A 21,643-nucleotide genomic window follows, 5' to 3' on the forward strand; every position below is an offset into this window, starting at 1 on the left:
AAGAACTTGGAGAAATTTATCAATTCAACACTACTATCATGTACTGGCTTATTCCCTTTTACCAACATTTCTCAGAAAGCATTTATTTTTATTTACTTAGTGTATATATTAGATTTCATTCTAATAGATTAGTGAGCTTTTTCAGTATAATTAAAATAATCTGAAAGAGAATCCTGAGCTAATATGCCTTTAGAAGTTTATTCATCTAACAATTTTATTTTAATTGAAGTAATGAATATTTAAATTTGTTAATCTCCACTTTTAAAATGTAGAGTCGATATTCTACTTTAAAAGAAAATAACTACTCCATATACTTATTTCTATTTGTGATAAGAATCAATTCATTACTCTTGTATCAGAAAAGCACTGAAAATATAATTTTAAAAATTCCTAAGAAAAAGAAAACAAAATATTGATGTTAATTCTCTTCTACTTTTAGGCCATATTACCATTATTTTATGGCAACTAAAAAGCTTTTTCATGACATTTTCTCAAACTACCTGACCAATAATATTAAGATCTTTAAAAAAGAATTCATGAGCTGAGCTAGAAACACACAAAACAAATATAAATATGCCTTGATTTCATGTTTCTGATTTGAGTTAAGATTCCTTTCTTGACTCTGATTTGAAGATTCACAAAGAGCTAGCAGTTCAGTTAGCCACTGTGCTTTATTTTGGTTGTTTTTATTCTTATGATTATTATTATCATTATTTTTAGTAAATGGGCACACAATTACTAGTTGTGAGACCTAGCTTCTAAATCTAGCCCTGTGTCTTATGACTACTACAGGCAAAGGAGCTAGCCTCTCCAAGGACAGCAAAAGCTACCATATAACAAACACGGAGAAGGTATTATTCATTTGTGTTCTTATTATGAGTATTATTTTATGATATGCATCCCACCAGTGGGGCTTGTTATACAGCTAAGTTAATAGGTCTATTTAGTTTCTCATCAAGATACTACATACGTCTTTAGAGAAGCCTCCCTGCTAGGCTTACAGAAAAAGCAGTCTACTGGTGAATGGGTAACTGAGCACATTCTTTATTTTAGCTCTGGGAAGAGAAGATAACCCAAGGCCAGCTTTCGGTACTGGGTGAAATTAGGTGGGTTGGTAGTCTTTTCAACCGAACAAACGAATATGGTTAAAGGACTCATAGGATGTTTAGAAGTACAGAAAGCCTAGGAAGACATGCCTGAATCTAGACCACTGTTGGCCTCATGTGATATTTAAGTTAGATCATGTTATTAAAACAGATCATAGCCAAGTTTATAGTTAGCCTGGTATCTCTTAGATAATACTTGTAGGTGCTAATGATTCTTCCTCTTAAAAGGAATAGGCAACCACAAGAATACCTTTGAGTTAAATACATCTCCATATCAATGATAGGTGCCAGAATTCCCCAAAGGGTTATGAAATAAAGGTGTAAATAGATACCATTTAAAAATTGTTAAGTCAATAGAAAGCTTTAAGAAAGAGTCATATAGAGATGGATGAGTAACAGCTGCTTCTGGGTCATTGCTAGTGCCCATGTGAAGACTCAAGGGAGGAGAGTTTCACCTGACTGACAGCTGGTGAGTCCCCGATCCAACCCCAGTAGTGGGGGCAAAAGTCTCCACAGAATTTATAAAAGATATTCCAGGTAACCACCTCTATTCAGCTTGAATCATAACTTTTCAGAGGATGGGCTGAAATTGTTAGCAGTGTAGCATGAGTGTGTTATACTATGATCTACAAACATGAGGGTTATACTAAAGAAATACAGGAGGAAATTGAGCTTAGAAAACAATGCTTCCTTCCAAGTTATAAGGCCAGAGCCTCCTCTAAAAATGAAGTGAAGGAAGCACTTTGTTAGCATTTAGCAATGCTCTTGCCTTTTCAAAATATAACATGGGTTCTTTAACCTAGAATGGTAGCCCCTGATGGGGATTAAAAGTAGATAACAGAATTGGACTTAATATACTTTAGACACTGCAGAAGAAAACAATATATATATATTTGAATAATGATTATCTGAACAAATTCCTACCATGGCATTCTGACCCATTCAAAGTTTAAACTAAAAATACACAGCAATTATTTCCCCTTATGGATCTGTTGACTTGAAATTAGCTCCCCCAAAAGGTGGGGAAGTGACAGCCCATTTCATTCTAAGGCACATCAACTTTGTCCCCTCTCTTCATTAGTCAGGAATCTAACTCTTGAAAATGCAGATTGATGTGGATTTAATGGTTCTAGAAGCTACTTATGATAAAAATAGGGAAGAACACTGTCACTTTCAAAGACATCCACTAGTCATTAAAACCAAAAAAAAAATATGAATGAGCATTCTTTTCTTAATGTAGAGATTTAATTTTGCTGATTAAACCAGTCAGTTTATAGGCAAATCCAGATATTTGGTTATGCCTTTAACATATTTCTGGTAACTTTTAGAGCAGCTCTCAAGCATCTCACAAAAACACAGAAAATTGGGAAAAGAGTATTTCAGAAATGTCCATATTGCATATTAGATCAGTAAGTTCTGAGAATCCCCCAATTATGTTTTCCTACATTTCCACATGTAAGGAAATTTCCCCACAAATGGGAATAATCAAAACAAATTCCGGAGCCTCACTGATGTGGGCGAGCCTTGGAATTTTGATGTGAACTGACTCTGAAAGCCTGAATCAAGCACAAAAGAGAAATCTGGCCATGACTTAGGACAAGTAGTACGTAACAATGCCTAGTGGCTATTTTAATTATAAAATTTAGAACTATTTCAGGAAATAAGGCAAAGCTTCAGGTTAATATTGTATTTAAATTAAAGTTAAGAGCAAAAAGTGACTTAAGCCAAACCAGGGATTGAGAGTATCAATATGAAAAATCACAAGTTTATTAATAATTCTCTTGTAAAGGTTGGACGTTGATTATTTTCAATAAAATTCTAGTTCATCATTCCAAGTGCCTAGAAAGGAAAGCATTAACTTTGGCCCAGAAACCTGCTGTGAAACTGGGCAGGGAATATTCAATTATAATATTATATAGCATTCTTTCTTTGAAATGGGGCCTAACAATCTAAAGAAGTCATTTCTTTCAAAATAAACAAATGATTAGTCATGATCATAAAGCACAAGCAGAACACTAACTAATGAGTCTGATGGTTTTTCTTCCCTGCTGCTTATGGGTTTTAGCAATAATTTGTTAAATTTATGCACAGTGAAAATATGATTCTTGATTGCAGCACTTTGGGGGGTTTAAACATTCCTTTCATATCTGAGCAGCAGAACAGGGCATATAAACTACTTTAAACATTGTATTTTATTTCAATCTTCTAAAAGAAGTTCCAACCTTCACATAATTCTGAGCTATGAACAAATCTTACTTTTAAAAATAAAGGTTTTAAGGGTGATTATAGAACTTCAACATATTATAAAATTTACATTTTATTTTAAATCCAATTAATTAATACCAAATATAAAACCTGAGCCTAAATAGTACATTCAGAATCTAATAATGATGTATCTTTGAATCTTACACTACTTAGTTCTAAAGGAAACTTCTTTTACAATTCTAGCTAAGTACATCCCGAATACTCACAATTTTCATATTATAACAACTATTCCAAAACGAAACTTTTCTCATAGATGGAACAAATAGGGTATTTTTAAATAAATGAACGAATGTTCAAAATGATTTTTCTTATGGTCACACACATACAAAATAAAAAGAACCAACTGTATGCTTAATAGTTTTTAAGACTATTTAAACAAAAATACAATTATAATGTAATCCCTTTTAACTATGGAATTTCATAAAAGTAGCAAAGTAAAGAACTGAAGTAATTATCTGGATGTTCTGAAATAAAACATGTGACTTCAAATCTTAAGTTATTACAAATATTACTTGAGTTCTTTAGATATTGAAAGCCTGGAGCAAGTGTGAGGTGTATGCATGTGTTTGTACATGCTATGTGCATGTTGTGAATTATCTCTTAAATATTTGTCATTCTCCATTGTGTTGGGGGGACTAGTCTATGAGTGAATTAAATAATTTTCATAAATCGTCCTCAAAAATCACAAAAATAAACCACTGTACCTAAACAGTGACTGTGAAAGCATTTATAATGCAGTCCACCATGTCCTTGGGACTGCAGAGTCCTATGATGATCTATAAGTCAGGAAGACCTCAATGAACATTAGTAAGACATTTTTTCTCTCTCTACACTGGAAAAATGCTTGGTCTTTTTCTTATAAACTGTTACATAAAATGTGAGCCCTGCAAAAGATGCATTTGCAGAAAAGATAGGATTTCAATGGACAGTGACCAGGCAAGGGGGGAAATTCACATGTGTGGAAGTACATCAGAGTGGTCTCAAGTGTACCCTAGCCAGTCACAAAGTTGTCCTCGGTGCCTCCAAATCAGTCATCTGCCTTGCAGCAACAAGGATATTATTCAATGCACTAAATTTAGGAGCCAGAAGCTCTAAAGTTTTATTAAAAATTCGTAAGAGACCTCTGGATACCATCTCTGGGCATAATAACTACTAGGGCTACAGCAAAGAAGGTATTTGAGACTGATGAATAAACCATATTATTTGTCTGGAATTAAGAACCAAGGGAAGAAAAAGAATTCAACTGAAGATAATCTGCATAGTGTTTATAATGACAAGACAAAACTCCTCCAGGAGTAGAGACTGGTAGTTAAGCTGCAGAAAGGTTATTATTATAAGAAATAATAAGGATACAAAGACAAAATTTTAGATTCCTAAGAAATGGAATTACAGCATCACTTAGTACCTGGGTGACTAAAGTAAAAGTAAAAGAGTTTCAAAAGTAGGTTTATTTCTACTCCAGGAAAAAAATGTTCCTAGGAAAACTTCAAAGCTGAATCTCTATTTACTCTGATTTAGTTTAGATAAATGGACATAGATCTGACTGTAAAATGATCTTATTTAACAAAAACAATTAAGTTATAATTCACCAAAATTTATAGGGTGGCCTTATTCAAAATAAACATACAATAATAAAAGAAATTTCCTAGGTACCAATAACTGGCTAGAAAATAAAAGGAGAAATAGAGCATTCACCAAAAATTAAGTTCACATAAATTTTAGTAACTTAAAAATTATATATATAGATAGAGATACCTATCTATATATAGATATAGATATAGCTATCTAGATATAGATATATAGTAATGATATATATATTAATTATATATATAGATACTATATACTATATATAATAATGATATATATATATACACATATATATAGTAATACTTAGAACTATCCTTGAAATATCACAGGACTATAATAGGAAAATGTCAAACCTTTACTGTAAAAGATCTATGTAATAAATAAAAGTTGTATCAAGTTCATGAATTAGAAGAAATTATACTGGAAAGATATCATTCTAAAATTATTTTATAGGTTGAGTATAATTCAAATTAAAATCACCAACAGTTGTGCTTTTTAGTTCACAAGGTGAGCCTGAAGTTTACTTGGAATGATAGAGAATTAAAGGCTAAGCACACAAAAACAAAATGAAATGAAAAGCAGAAAACATTAGGGTGGAATTTGTTTCACTAGATACTTAAAAATATTATAAAGCCACAATAATTAAAATTCTGTCCCAACAAGCAACAGACATTGATAAAACTGAACAGCTCATAAATTAAGACATTCATCCAGGTGAGAACTTAGTATACATTGAAATAGTATGAAGAACAGTGGTTAAAGAATTATTTGATAAATGGTGCTGGGATAATTAGTTGATCATTTAAAAATATATAATGTTAAAACTTCACCTCTCAACATGAATCAAAATATACTAAAGACAGATAAAGGGGTTAAACTGATGTAAAAGGATCATTAAAAAGTTTTAAATGTGAGTGCCTATTCTTGAAATCAGAGAATGACTTCTAAGCCTAAAGAAAATGAGAAAATTCTAAAGGGAAACACAGGTCAAGAAACCTAAAAATAGTTATAGTTTTCTTTATTAAAAAATTTTAAATGAGGGGTGACTGGGTGGCTCAGTCAGTTAAGCATCTGCCTTTGGCGCTCAGGTCATGATCCCAGAGTCCTGGGACTGAGCCCTGAATCTGGCTCCCTGCTTCTCCTTCTCTCTCTGTCCCTCCCCTCTCCCGTGTTTGCTCTCTCGCTCTGTCTCTCAAATAAATAAAAAATCTTTTTAAAAAATTTAAATGAAATGAAATATTGCCACAAATCTGACAAAGTTTCTATATAAAGTATAGAATGATTCATACAAACCAATGAACAAAACGGTAAACTCAAAAACAAGTGCTTACATGACCAAAAGAAACAATTCACAGAAGAAAAATACAAACAGCTAATAAATGTTTTAAAAACCTCAACCATTCTGGTGATTAAAGAAAATAAAGTTAAAATGACAAAAAAAAAAAAAATTCACCTATGCATTTGTCCAAGTTATGAAAAAGGACACTTCTCGGTGTTGGTCAGGGTGTGGCAGAAAGGCTGCCTTTATCCAGTGCTGAAAGAAAAGTGTCATGGCAGAACTTCTCTAAAATGCAACACAGTAAGAACTATTGGGAGCTTTGAAAAATCACTGGCCAGGTATTTATTCCATGACAAACATAGAAATGTGAGGAGATTAATATGGGAAGATGTTTTTCAGAGCATTATATACTGGCAAAAAAAAGGGGGGGGAGATGAGCAACATTTGGGGAATGAGTAAATACAGTGAAATATCACATAATCAATAAGATAGTGTTTTGGAAGAATAGTTAGTTATTGGAGAAAATGCTGATGATATGTTATAAAGATAGAATATACAATTCAATAAACACTGACACAATTTGGTGAAAGGAAAAGAGTATTAAATGAGAAAAAGAAGAGAAGAAAGGAAAGAGAGGGAAGAAAAAAGGGAAGAAAGGGGGAGAAAGGAAAGAGAGAGAAAGGGAGAAAGGAGAGGATAAGAATAACAAAAAAGATGTCTGGGTAGGGAACCCCCCAAATGCTCCTAGTGATTATCCTTGTGCCAGGAGACATCCTGTCATTTTATTTTGTCCTATACTTCCATACTTTTGCAAATTCTCCACTGTGACCATATGTTATTTTTATAATCAGAATAACATGATTATTTTTTTAAAGACTATTAAGGAAAGAAAATCCATCATACTGCATCCCTATCAGTCCAAAAAAGAACTGGACCCTGAGAATATCTGCAGACAGGGAGAGTTAAAATAATGAGAGGCTGGCTATACTCCCAGGATGCCAAACCAATGGGTTAGCTTAATTAATTCAAGGAAAAAAGTTTGTTTTTGCTTCCTGGAGACCCACCACTGTGGTTGAAAAGTCCAGTAAGTGCCATATCATCAATATTTCTGGAAATGGTCTTAAAGTTAACAGAGCTATTTCTTTGGTCCTACCTATTCAGACAGGGATGCTGAAATCCTATCGTGGTTCTGATAACTCCTTGCTGCTACAGGAAAAAAGCCCTCCCCAGTTGTCCTGCACATACCCAAAATCTGATATACTTAGGTTTTCTTCCTGTCCCCAACTAGTAAATGTGAAACAATTTCACTGAGATTATTTTACATCTTTTAAAAATGATCTAAAGAAAACAGTCATTTTTCCCAGGGTCAATTTTCAAGCTTAAAGGTATTCCAATCTTGTCTTTCTTCACCTACCCATTGTGTAGAGCCTGCTTATTAACACTCCCATTCAAGGGGGCGCCTGGGTGGCTCAGTGGGTTAAGCATTTGACTCTTGATTTCAGCTCAGGTCATGATCTTGGGGTTGTGAGATCAGGCCCTTTGTCCAGCTCATGTGCTGGCCGTGGAGCCCGCTTAGGATTCTCTCTCTCCCTCTGTCTCCCCCCCCAAAAAAAACCCTAAATAATAATAAATAACACTCCCAATCAAATGTTAAGGGATAGGAAATTTGAATTATTTTTCCTGCTCTGCTAAAAATCATATTTGGGGAAAGAGGTTAATAAAGATGCACCAACGGAAATTGAGAAACTGTTTGCAAAAATAAAACTTGTTTTAAAGAATGGAGGGCGGAGGTTGAATCTAATTAAATACACCCAAGCATCTTGTGTATCATGCTGTATGTATGTATTCTGGAATAGCAGCTTAACAAAAAGTTTTGGGCTGAATTGTTTCCTTTATCTATGCTATTCCATTTTGCCATGATGGGAATTCATAAATAGGAGGTAATTAGAATGCATGATAGCACAGATCACATCTGCCAAATGATAAATTCTGGTCACCTTTAGGTAATATTTCACCCAGTTAAGCCAGTTGAGTTGACAAAACAAAAAGGTCTTTCTTCTTTAATAACTTAAAGAAACAAATAAACTGCTTCATATAAATGCACACCTGTCATTAGGATAAAAAAATCAGTGGTGGCATCTGGGCCAGCCGTTTTACATATATTTTTACTAGTTACCTGTTTTGTGTACCATTAAGCTATAATCAGAATTGTTACTATCTGTTATTAGGAGGCTATATTTTAGTTCGTCCTCAGCCAAATGACATGTTTTTAACTCTTACAAAACCCACAATAATGTTAGGCATTTACCAATCTCAGAGAGCATAGCCCTATTTTTAAATCTAACCTTATTTTAACTTCTATCATTTGAATGTAATTTACATCAACTTGCTTGCTATTTTACAAATGCTATCCCTTTTCATATAGGTAACTCTGAGTTAGAAGGAACTAAGAAAGAGTTCCACGAGCCTAGATATGCAGCTGACCTCCGCTTCTCTATAGCCTTAAAGTTGAAGTTAAGACAGAGGTAATATCAGAGCTGGCAATGTTTTCTTAAGTTCTTAATTTTTAAATTTCACATTCAAAAGAAATGGCAGTGGCCTTTGCACAGGTCATTTTTTTTGACAGAATGGAAATGGGAAGAGACTCATATATATTTTTGAAACCTCCCCAGTATGGCACACCGTGACATGTGATCAATGGATCCTCATGCTTTGATATGTTACAGCGGGAACTTTCAGAAATGACTTACTGGATTGTACATCTGATTGAACAACTGCTCAGCTTGCTACATTGCAAAGTTGGGGAGGCATTGAAGCACAGACAGGGAAAGAAGGAAAGATCCAGAAAAACAGCATTAGCTCAACAAATCCAGTGCATTTGCACAGACGAACTGGTTGTTCAAAAAGAAGAAATTTCAGTTTCTAAACATTCCACAGTGAAAGTGAGAGGCTCTAGGGAAATAGAAATGTTGACTTTGGCTCCTAAAAAAGAATAGCTGGAATAAGAAATTTAAGGTTTGTGTTACTTTCCCTTTCTCAAGTTAAATAACCCATGAAATAAAGAAAGCTGTCCACTTTTGATGATACATGAAGTGCTGGCCTCTAGCAATGAATCAGAAGAAGTACTTTTGGCCAAGCCTGCAATTTATTACCTGAACTTCAAAGATGGTAATAATAAAAGATTAATTAAATCTTATCATTGAATTTATAGCTCTTCTTTTATATTAACACAAGCCTGAAGTTTCTATTCAGTCTAATTTTAGGAAAATATAGATCAGCAAACAGCAGGTTAGCAATAGCAAAATATCAGTAAGCAAAACATTACAGGATTAACAGTAAATGGGAGAAGAAAAAAATTAAGTCATCAGGAAGAATAAAGGGAACCAAAATACAGTATTATCCATTGCCCATTACCAGCTTCTACGTTAGTTCATAATTAATAAAAATGTAATTTTTAGTGACTATCCTATAATGTTCCAAGTGCATCAGAATTTTTAAAGCTCTCCAGTCTATTTTGTGTAGAAGATTTAAATTTTTGTGGATTTAAATGTACTGAGTATTATCTTAAATATCACTCTCGGGTTCTATTTCTTAGGGGCTCAACGTCAAGTTATAGAAGGTGAAATACTGTAGGAACTTTCACTTTGCTTGAAGCTAAGACATGTTCCTTTAAAGAGCCTGAATTTTTCATTTGTTCAACTTTGATGAAGTAAATGATAATTTCACCATGGTTAAAAAAAAAACCCATTCTCCTCAAAGATGGTATTAATTGGAAAATTACCAAATCATAACATTTTGATTTGTTGCTTCTCAATTGATTTCTAGTTAGATAAGGTAAAATTATTTCGACATATTGAACACCACATACTCTTCTGAAAGACAAAATTATCCACATATCACTAATGAGGTTCTTCCCAACCTCTGGGTGTCTACTTAAGATTAATGAATGCAGTTAATTTGTAAAGCACACTCATAACTCGTTGTTGTGCATTGTGCTTACTATCATTTTATCAACCTCATTAATAACAGGAAAACTTTCCCCACACATGAATATTTGATGGCATTTTTTTTAAGATGTGGGATGCAATGTATAAGGAACAGTTCTTTTTCTGCCTATAACCATTTTTCATCATGAAGTATTTGGAGACTTAAATTAACAGTGCAATAAAGGGTTAAAAGTAACTAGGCATGTGAATGTTCTCCACAAACTTTTATGTAAAAACTCACCTTACCAATGTCAAGAATTGGTCATAAGACAAAAATAAATTTAAATCACAATTTGGATCCCATTGTCACTGGCAAACAAGGTTTCTGTTCAGCTAAACACATCTAGGATGTGTATATTTTATGGTAAAAATACATGGACGCTCACAAATCTTGAGCAAAATTCCATTGGGAATTCATGGTTTATTTATGACATAATAAAACTATTATGTTTTCAGCTTTCATTTAGTAACCCTTTATATTTTATTCACAAGTCACATACCCTTTTATTTAAAAGGGGGCCCAGACACTCCTTAAGCTTTTATAGCTGCTTATTTTTCCATGAGTAAATGATGTGTTTATATGTATATTCACATACTGTTGGCTTATATTTTCAAATATTTCATGTAGATCTCAATTCTTTTTAAGGTGATGGGTACTTGAGGTTTTTACGGAACTATTTATTACCAGAAATTAAAGACTACTAGAAAAAGTATTTTAAACTTTTGAATTTAGTCGATGCTAGAGAACCAAAAATAACAAAATAGCATCTGCAGGTTAGGTATGAAAATATTTAAATTATAATTACCTTATTTAATTTCACTGTACTATGCATTTAGGAGATAGTATAAGCAAACATTATTTATATACTTAGAAATAAGTTATCTTTTCATAAATTAAATAGGTCCTTACAGCAAGACAACCATATTTGTTACTTTAATCCTGGTGATGTGGCAGAATGTTAAAACATTGTCAAGAATAATGCTAAAATGTTTACAGGATTTGCTCTGTCAATTTCAGCACAGAATGTCTACCTGAGAGTTTAAGGAAACCACATGCTCTGAGCGATTCTTTGGGCAAATCAGAGCTACGTTGAAAGAAACTAAATTGAAATGCATAGACATTCAGTTATTAAACTAGTCAAGTTATATACATGGAAACTGTGTCAATATGGGAAACTCCTCCTTTTAATTACTAGAGGGTTTCAAATTCCATAGGTGACTTACACTAAAAGGGAGTATGTCGAGTATGTATCTGCAGAAATAATATATGTTGTGTCCTCAGCTCCACAATGGCTATGCAGAGTTGATGAAGATATCTTTCATGGGCAGGTCGATTTGAGGTCCTTCTTCAGGACTCAGCACAATGCAATTGATGTAAGCTAATGCAAAGCGAGTCAATGAAGTTCTTACACAGTTATCTTAGAGTTGCCTTGTGATCACAAAACTGTTCATTAAATTAAAAGTACCTTTCCTAAGTTCATTTCTTGATATGTATAACATATTACAGAACACATTCATATATGTGTCAAGAATGTATTATCATACACCCAATACATAAATAGCCAAGTCAATTGCCACTTAAGCACCCTCAAATGGGCCATTTAAGTTCTTCTATTTATTGTTCGAGATTTCTGCTTAACTAGATATCGCTGGAAAAAAGTGAGACGCTGAGTGGATTGGAAAGTAGATTCTACAATACAGAGATTTTCTTGCTGTTTTGCTGTAGAGGGATTTGATCTCTATCTTTTTCAGTAAGGAGACTTTACTAGTGTGAAATTTCTCAGGATAGTTTCCTAGAATTCCATGAACAGAGTATAATCACATTTCGGTTATATATTGCCTCATACAAAATAGTATATTCAATTTTTAAATATTCAGAGAAATTTCTCCACAGATATATGATGCTTTAACATCCCTATCATCCACATCATATATTTTCATAACTTTAGCAAATAAATCCCCATTCCAGTGTGCTATAAATTATACAGTCAAATTTTATTATATGCTTTGCTTGACTATTTAGATTCTTATCACCTCTCTTGAATTAAGTTTATAAATTGTCAAAGGGAAACAAAATGCTTAAACTCATAAAGTTATGAGTTTTATGTGAACAATGAGTGCAGACGTACCAAACAACACAGGGAAAAAGTCAAAGGAATGATGCATGACTGGAAATGTACTCCACAAAAATGTCCAGTTCAGAGAAAACATGTTAATGCTGCAATATAAAGATCCTGTTTTCTTTTCCAAAGCCTTCTACATTCAACAAGCTTTCTAAGATATGAAAGTCATTTTTGGTTAAGTACCAATAGTCATCCCACAGATATTCTAGGGACTTTGACTATTTGGATGGACTCCTAGAAATTTAATATTGTCAGGTACAAAGTTCCCCATACAAAAATTGACCTACTTCTGAAGGTAGTATAAGTTTATCAACATAAAAGGGGGCCCCCAGATTCTTTGATTTGTTATAAACATTTTCACTTTTTTTTTTTATAGTTGAGATTTACCCAGAGAGCAGCAGCTTATTTTTTTAAATATTTTTTTACTTCCACTACTATTTTCATCTATTTTTCAAGTTTTGTTTCAGACAGGAAACCTAAGATATTTTTTCAGGTTCACTGGCCAATCTGATGCAGACTTCATAAGTTAAGAGTGTCTAATTCTCTTATCAGCAGACAGCAAAAGATAAAGGGTTTGTTTCTTTGCAAAATATCTCTTCCTTTTCCATTTTATAAATTCATTGTAAAATGAGAATTTTTTTCTTGGACTTCACTTACCTTTTTTAACTGTGCTTCCAATTTGCTACATTCTTCTTTCTTTTGTTCAATGGCTATTTCTAGAGATTTTAATTTGGAGTCCCTTTTCAGTCCTGCTGAGGCTAATGAAGATGCATGTTCCTTGAGGTCAATTAAACTAGACTGAAAGGAAAGAACACTAGTAAGTAAAACACTGCAATTTCTACTAGTCTTCAATTTGAATAAATTGATTCTCTGCATAGTAATAAAGTGTGCATTAGACAGAAAGGGTAAATATAGTCTTACTAAGGTAACAATAGCCGGCTCTGGCCAGGAAATTAAAATTGGCCAGCTTACAGAACCGAGCAGGATCTAATTGCAGTAGAATCAAATGTGACCAAATGGTGTGGTCAGTAAATGTATGTTTCATGTCTCAAAGTCATGCTAATGATGTAAGTCCCAAGGTGGTCTTTACATGTCATGGCAAAACAGACACCCTGAACCTTCCATTTACATTTATTGCTGTCAAGTCGTGCAGACTCTAAGACAAATAGAAAGAAAATACTAACTTTAATGCTTTTCCCCCCCAAAAGGCAAATCAAATATAAAAGAAGCATCCTGTTTTTATCAAATTCTATTTCTTTAGCAGAAAAATAACCAATGGTTTTAAAAATACCTTCTATAGAATCAAAGATAAAATTATTTTAAAATTTAGAGTAGATTTTACATCCCAGTCCTTTGTAAATCCAAATTCAACAGATATAATGAATCTCCCCAACTCAGACATGGGTTGCCTAAATTGTTCCACTCATCAATCATAACCAGAAATCAAGAGCTCCCCTGGACAGTCTGAATTTCAAAAAGCAAGAACTAAATATGTGCATATATCATGGAACATAACTTTGCTTAGCTAGGAAGGCAATGTCTATTACCAGACATGAAATTATTAGCAGCATCTAACAATGTAACTAAAATATTGAGGTATTACCCAAAATCAGACTTTGTGAGTTTCCTTTATAGCCATTTGCAGCACCTAAAAAGACACTAAGCACACAGTGGCCCCTCAGTAAATGATTTTACCTAATATTTTGTGTCTGGGCTACTTCCTGGGCTCTGGAATAACCTTGTTGATGAAGATAACACCACCATCACTCAGAAAACTACCCACCTCCTAACAACCCTCTGAAGGACAAGCAGCCACTCTCATTTTTCAGGTCAAGAAACTGAGGCTCACATGAACTGTCTTCTCCAAGGTTCCTGACCCATTAAAGGAAGACACAGGTCTCAAACCCAGAACTCTGACTCCAATTTCAATGTTCTTTATCATACCACTCCCACAGAAATAATAAAGGACCTTGAAATCTAGGCATTTTGTCATGACGAAGGTGATTATCACCCCAACTAAATTATAAGCTGACAACAATTATATGTTGTTTTTCTTTACACATTTTAAATTGTCGGGTCTGATAGCTTTATGCATCAATGTGGCTAGGCTATAGTCCCCAGTTATTCAATCAAACATTAATCTAGGTGTTGCAATGGAGGTATTTTGTAGCTTTGACTAACACCTATCATCAGTTGATTTTAAGTAAAGGATATTATTCTCCAAATCTGGGTGGGCCTGATCCTATCAGTTGAAAGGCCTTAAGAGCAGGACTGAGATTTCCCTGAAAAGGAAGAAATCAACCTATGGACTGCTGTGCCAGTTCCTGACTGGAGTGTTTCCAGCCTGCCCTTCCTAATGGCCTACCCTATGAATTTCAGACTTGCCTAGCCACCCCCATAACTATGTAAGCCAATTCTTTGCAATAAATTTCTTAATACAGTTCTATTTTTCTGGTAGAACATTGACTGACACACCCATACCAGTGGCAGGCACATTACTATACAGGAACAATAAATGTTTGCTGAAATGCCTGTCTGAAATCATACAATGTAGGCATTGTTTACAAAATTATTTCCATATCAAGCTATGCTCCACAATGTCATCAAGATCTCTTTTCAATTATAAGTATATATATATATTAATTTTAAGGTGCAAATCCATGAATAACACTTGCAAACAGTTATTCAAATTGCAAATGAGGTCAAAGCTTCTGTGCCTTCTGTCACATACCAACTACAGTAATTACAGATGCCCCAAATCAGATTTAGCAGTGAAATAGTAGGAAGAGAATTTACATTCTTTATTTTCATATCAAAGAAATAATCTCCTCTATAAAACAAAACAAAGCAAAACAAAAATACTAGTGTGCTTACATTTTAGGGAATATGCATTTTGTTTCTATTACTCATCAATTCTCTCATTCTTGCATTCCTCGTTTAGACAGTACTTTAATTTGTATAGAATTACCAAAACCCAAGGGCAGAGGTAATAATCTGGGGCTGAAAAATCGACAACTATGCAGTGATATAGCCCAGTAGGAGGAAAGAATCTGTAACAGCCCTAAAGGAGATGGGCATTTCCTGTGGACAAAAATAAGTATAAAGGGGCCAGTTGTGGACAACGGCACACATCTCAGAGTTTTGGAGCCTGAACAAAATAACATGCAATGTTGCTTTTCAAACTTCTCCATCAATGTATTCCTAAGCAAACTAAAGGAGTTATAGGTATCCCTCAGAGTGTGGAGAGTATAGCCCAACCCATTCTCTCCATAACCCCCAAGGAAAAATTTCTTTAAAGTATATTGTTTTACTTAAAAAATGCAGGTAGGATTTGTATTCTGCATCCATGATTTGTCTAGCATGAAAATACTGTTTTAAATTATTTATCATAATGTAAAATCAATCAGAAGAAGAGCCACATTTAACCTATACTTTGTGTAAAGGATGGTACCATATCCCCTAACCTGGAAGTATTCCATGATCCAGTTGAGCAACACAAATGAATGTAAAGAAACCAACAAAAGGACTGGCATATAACAGGCCCTCAATTAGGGGAGATGTTATTATTACTATTGATATTGTTGTTATCCCAAGCAAAAGATCATGGGACATTTTAAAAATACAGAATCCTCTAAGCCACAAAAATGTGGTAAGACATCTAGAAAACTTTCAAGGAGCTACATTCTATGCAGTTAGAGTAGAGACGAGGGCATAGGGCAACCTGATGAAGGCAGTTACAGTAAACGTTTTCCTTTGAACTCAGACAGGTTGCCAAGGAAAGGTAACTACATCCCCAAAGCCTTCACACAGCCCCTCAAACTCACTCTCTAGTCTCTTGAGGCTCCTATGAATAGGACTATCAGCATGGTTCATTTGTTTTTCCAGACTCACCTCTTTTTCAGTCAGTTCAGCTTGTAAAGCATTGACCTTCTCTTTCAGATCTTTGTTCTCTTTTCGGAAAGATTCTATCTCTTCTAGTCTTTCCCGATCATCTCTTTCCCGCTGTTCTTTCAAACGCTCAATTATTCTCTCCTGTGAGGCAATTATCAAAAAAGAAGTGAGAAACCAAGCGGAAGAGCAAGAAGACGGAGGAGTAGGGGACCTAAATTTCATCTGTTCCCAGGAATTCAGCTAGATAGGGATCAAACCATTCTGAACACCTACGAACTCAACAGGAGCTTGAAGAAAAGAATAGCAGCAACTCTCTGAACAGAAAAGCGACCACTTTCTGGAAGGTAGGACGTGTGGAGAAGTGAATCCGAGGCGATATTCGGGAGGATAGACGGTGGGGGAGGGGGCCTCCATCGGCCGCTACTGGCAAGTGATAGAGCAGCAGAGCACAAAATCGGAACTTTTAAAAGTCGGCTCTGCCAAGGGACGTCACTCCAGTGGCTAAGCGGGGTGTGGAACCCTCGTGGGACAGTGTGGTCTCAGGACCCTCAGGGTCACAGGAAGACCAGGGGTGCCTGAGTGCGGCAGAGCTCCCAGGTATCGGAGCAGAGAAGCCGGCTGCAGAGACGGAGCCGAGGAGTGGGCTCTCAGCTTGGGGTTGCCATAAACCGTGATCCGTGGCACAGTGGGACCACTACTCTTCCAGCAGGGACCCAACAAGTGGCAGACCCGGGGAGACTTCCCTTCCTCCCTCAGCAGGAGCAGCACGGGAATGCACCGCAGGAATCTGCTGGGTTTGGAGACTCCAAATGGGGACCGGTGCCAGAGATAGAAACGCTCGGTCATAGGCTGGGTGAGCACGGAGTGCGGCGGAGACCGGGGAGACGGGAGTGACTGACGGCTTCTCTCTGGGGGCTCAATGAGCACTGGGGCCCCGAGTTCTCGGCTCCTCTGGGACAGATATTGGGAGGCTGCCATTTTCACTCTCATCCTCCAAAGCTGTACCGAAAGCTTGCAGGGAACTAAAGCTCCGGAGAGCAAACCCGAGCAGATTACTTAGCCAGGCCCCCTACAAGGGCGGGGAAATTCCGCCTCCAGCAAAGACATTTGAGACTCACTGCGACAGGCCCCTCCCCCAGAAGATCACAGCAAGCACAGACAGCCAAGACCAAGTTTACCGATCAATGAGAACGGCAGAACTCCAGCACTAGGGGAATACAGCACATAGAATTCATGGCTTTTTTTCCCCCTGATTCTTTAGTCTTTCAAAGTTAATTTTTTTAATTTTCTTTTTTTTCTTTTTCTTTTCTTTTTTCTTTTTTAAGATTGTATTTATTTATTTGACAGAGAGAGACACAGCAAGAGAGGGAACACAAGCAGGGGGAGTGGAAGAGGGAGAAGCAAGCTTCCCTCTGAGCAGGGAGCCCGATGTGGGGCTCCATCCCAGGACCCTGGGATCATGACCTGAACCAAAGGCAGACGCTTAATGACTGAGCCACCCAGGCGCCCCTCTTTTTTTGAATTTTTCTTTTTCCCTTTTTCAAACAACATCTTATCAATCCCTTTTTTTAAAAATCTTTTTTATTTTTCATTTTTAGAGTCATATTCTATACCTTCATAGTAGTTAACCTTATTTTTGGCATATATATAAGTTGTTCTCTCTTTAAAATTTTGGGATAGAGTTTCTTCTAACAGACCAAAATATACCCTAAATCTCTAGTGTATGGCTTTGTTCTACTCTCCTGCCTGATCACATTCTCTCCCTTTTTTTTTTTTTAATTTCTCATTCATTTTTCAACCAATTTCTTATCTTATCAATTCCTTTTATAAAACCTTTTACAATTTTCATCTTTATAGTCATAGTCCATCCCTTCATCGTATTTACCCTTATTTTTGTATATTATAAGCTTTTCTTTCTTTAAAATTTTAGGAGGCAGTTTCTTCTAACAGACCAAAATACACACAAAACCTACTGTGTGGCACTGATCTATTCACCAGCCTGATCATATCTGATCATATTCTTTTTTTTTTAATCTTTTTCTTTTTCTTCTTTTTTCTTTCTTTCCCTCCCCCCCCCCCCCCCCCAGTTTCAGCTCTCTTCTGATTTCTTTGCTGTATATTTCTCTGGGGACGTTGTTACCCTATTAGCATTTTGTTCTCTCATTCATCTGTTCTCCTCTGGACAAAATGACAAGAAGGAAAAACTCACCTCAAAAAAAAAAAGAACAAGAGGCAGTACCGACTGCCAGGGACATAATCAATACTGACATTAGTAAGATGTCGGAAATAGAGTTCAGAATGACGATTTTAAAGATACTAGCTGGGATTGAAAAAAGCATGGAAGTTATTAGAGAAACCCTTTCTGGAAAAATAAAAGAACTAAAATCTAACCAAGTTGAAATCAAAAAGGCTATTAATGAGGTGCAATAAAAAATGGAGGCTCTAACTGCTAGGATAAATGAGGCAGAAGAGAAATTAGTGATATAGAAGACCAAATGATGGAAAATAAAGAAGCTGAGAAAAAGAGAGAGAAACAACTACTGGATCACGAGGGCAGAATTCGAGAGATAAGTGATACCATAAGATGAAACAACATTAGAATAATTGGGATCCCAGAGGAAGAAGAAAGAGAGAGGGGCAGAAGGTATATTGGAGCAAATTATAGCAGAGAAGTTCCCAAATTTGGGGAAGGAAACAGGCATCAAAATCCAGGAGGCACAGAGAATGCCCCTCAAAATCAATAAAAATAGGTCAACACCCCAACATCTAATAGTAAAACTTACGAGTCTCAGAGACAAAGAGAAAATCCTGAAAGCAGCTCGGGACAAGAGGTCTGTAACCTACAATGGTAGAAACATTAGATTGGCAACAGACCTATCCACAGAGACCTGGCATGCCAGAAAGGACTGGCATGATATATTCAGAGCACTAAACGAGAAAAATATGCAGCCAAGAATCCAGCTAGGCTGTCACTGAAAATAGAAGGAGAGAGAAAAAGCTTCCAGGACAAACAAAAACTAAAGGAATTTGCAAACACGAAACCAGCCCTACAAGAAATCTTGAAAGGGGTCCTCTAAGCAAAGAGAGAGCCTAAAAGCAACATAGACCAGAAAGGAACACAGACAATATACAGTAAAGTCACCTTACAGGCAATACAATGGCACTAAATTCATATCTTTCAGTAGTTACCCTGAATGTAAATGGGCTAAATGCGCCAATCAAAAGACACAGGGTATCAGATTGGATAAAAAAGCAAGACCCATCGATATGCTGTCTGCAAGAGACTCATTTTAGACCCAAAGACACCTCCAGATAGAAAGGGAGGTGTCCATGCCAATGGACACCAAAAGAAAGTTGGGGTGGCAATCATTATATCAGACAAATTAGATTTTAAACCAAAGACTATAATAAGAGATGAGGAAGGACACTATATCCTACTTAAAGGGTCTATCCAACAAGAAGATCTAACAATTATAAATATCTATGCCCCTAACATGGGAGCAGCCAATTATATAAGCCAATTAATAAAAAAAGCAAAGAAACACATCAACAACAATACAACAAGAGTGGGGGACTTTAACACCCCCCTCACTGAAATGGACAGATCATCTAAGCAAAATATCAACAAGGAAATAAAGACTTTAAATGACACACTGGACCAAATGGACTTCACAGATATATTCAGAACATTCCATCCCAAAGCAACAGAATACACATTCTTTCCTAGTGCCCATGGAACATTCTCCAGAACAGATCACATCCTAGGTCATAAATCAGGTCTCAACCGGTACCAAAAAACTGGGATCATTTCCTGAGTACTTTGGGACCACAATGCTTTGAAACTAGAACTCAATCACAAAAAGAAGTCAAAAAGAACTCAAATACATGGAGGTTACAGAGCATCCTACTAAAGAATGAATGGGTCAACCAGGAAATTAAAGAAGAATTTAAAAAATTCATGGAAACAAAAGAAAATGAAAACACAACTGTTCAAAATCTTTGGGATGCAGCAAAGGCAGTCCTAAGAGGAAAGTATATAGCAATACAAGCCTTTCTCAAGAAACAAGAAAGCTCTCAAATACACAACCTAACCCTACACCTAAAGGACCTGGAGAAAGAACAGCAAATAAAGCCTAAACCCAGCAGGAGAAGAGAAATAATAAAGATCAGAGCAGAAATCAATGAAATAGAAACCAAAAGAACAGTAGAACAGATCAACGAAACTAGGAGCTGGTTCTTTGAAAGACTTAACAAGATTGATAAACCCCTGGCCAGACTTCTCAAAAAGAAAAGACAAAGGACCCAAATAAATAAAATCATGAATGAAAGAGGAGAGATCACAACCAACACCAAAGAAATACAAACAATTATAAGAATATATTATGAGCAGCTATATGCCAGCAAATTAGATAATCTGGAAGAAATGGATGCATTCCTAGAGATGTATCAACTACCAAAACTGAACCAGGAAGAAATAGAAAACCTGAACAGACCGATAACCACTAAGGAAATTGAAGCAGTCATCAAAAATCTCCCAACAAACAAAAGCCCAGGGCCAGATGGCTTCCCAGGGGAGTTCTACCAAACATTTCAAGAAGAATTAATACCTATTCTTCTGAAACTGTTCCAAAAAATAGAAATGGAAGGAAAACTTCCAAACTCGTTTTATGAGGCCACCATTACCTTGATCCCAAAACCAGACAAAGACCCCATCAAAAAGGAGAATTACAGACCAATATCCCTGATGCACATGGATACAAAAATTCTCACCAAAATACTAGCCAATAGGATCCAACAGTAAATTAAAAGGATTATTCACCACGACCAAGTGGGATTTATTCCTGGGCTGCAAGGTTGGTTCAACATCCACAAATCAATCAATGTGATACAATACATTAATAAAAGAAAGAACAAGAACCACATGATCCTCTCAATAGATGCAGAAAAAGCATTTGACAAAGTACAGCATCCTTTCTTGATCAAAACTCTTCAGAGTATAGGAATAGAGGGTAGATACCTCAAGATCATAAAAGCCATCTATGAAAAACCCACAGCGAGTATCATTCTCAATGGGGAAAAACTGAGAGCTTTTCCCCTAAGGTCAGAAACACAGCAGGGATGTCCACTATACCACTGCTAGTCAACATAGTATTAGAAGTCCTAGCCACAGCAATCAGACAACAAAAAGAAATAAAAGGCATCCAAATCAGCAAAGAAGAAGTCAAACTCTCACTCTTTGCAGATGATAGGATACTTTATGTGGAAAACCCAAAAAATTCCACCCAAAACTGCTAGAACTCATACAAGAATTCAGTAAAGTGGCAGGATATAAAATCAATGCACAGAAATCAGTGGCATTCCTATACACCAACAACAAGACAGAAGAAAGAGAAATTAAGGAGTCGA

The 21,643-nt window shown here is 35.7% G+C and overlaps 1 protein-coding gene across 1 annotated transcript in view; it reads right to left on the reverse strand.

Moving 5' to 3' along the window:
• ERC2 (ELKS/RAB6-interacting/CAST family member 2) overlaps positions 1-21,643 on the reverse strand; it is a 959,419-nt gene that overhangs the window by 478,843 nt on the left and 458,933 nt on the right. The window contains exons 10-11 of the mRNA XM_032412144.1: positions 16,238-16,462; positions 13,004-13,144 (exon numbers count right to left, since the gene is read on the reverse strand). Of these exons, the coding sequence (XP_032268035.1) occupies positions 13,004-13,144; positions 16,238-16,462 (366 nt within the window). The remainder of the gene's footprint in view (positions 1-13,003; positions 13,145-16,237; positions 16,463-21,643) is intronic.

This window comes from Phoca vitulina, unplaced genomic scaffold (genome assembly GCF_004348235.1).
Source record: "Phoca vitulina isolate PV1807 unplaced genomic scaffold, GSC_HSeal_1.0 scaffold13, whole genome shotgun sequence".
NCBI lineage: Eukaryota > Metazoa > Chordata > Mammalia > Carnivora > Phocidae > Phoca > Phoca vitulina.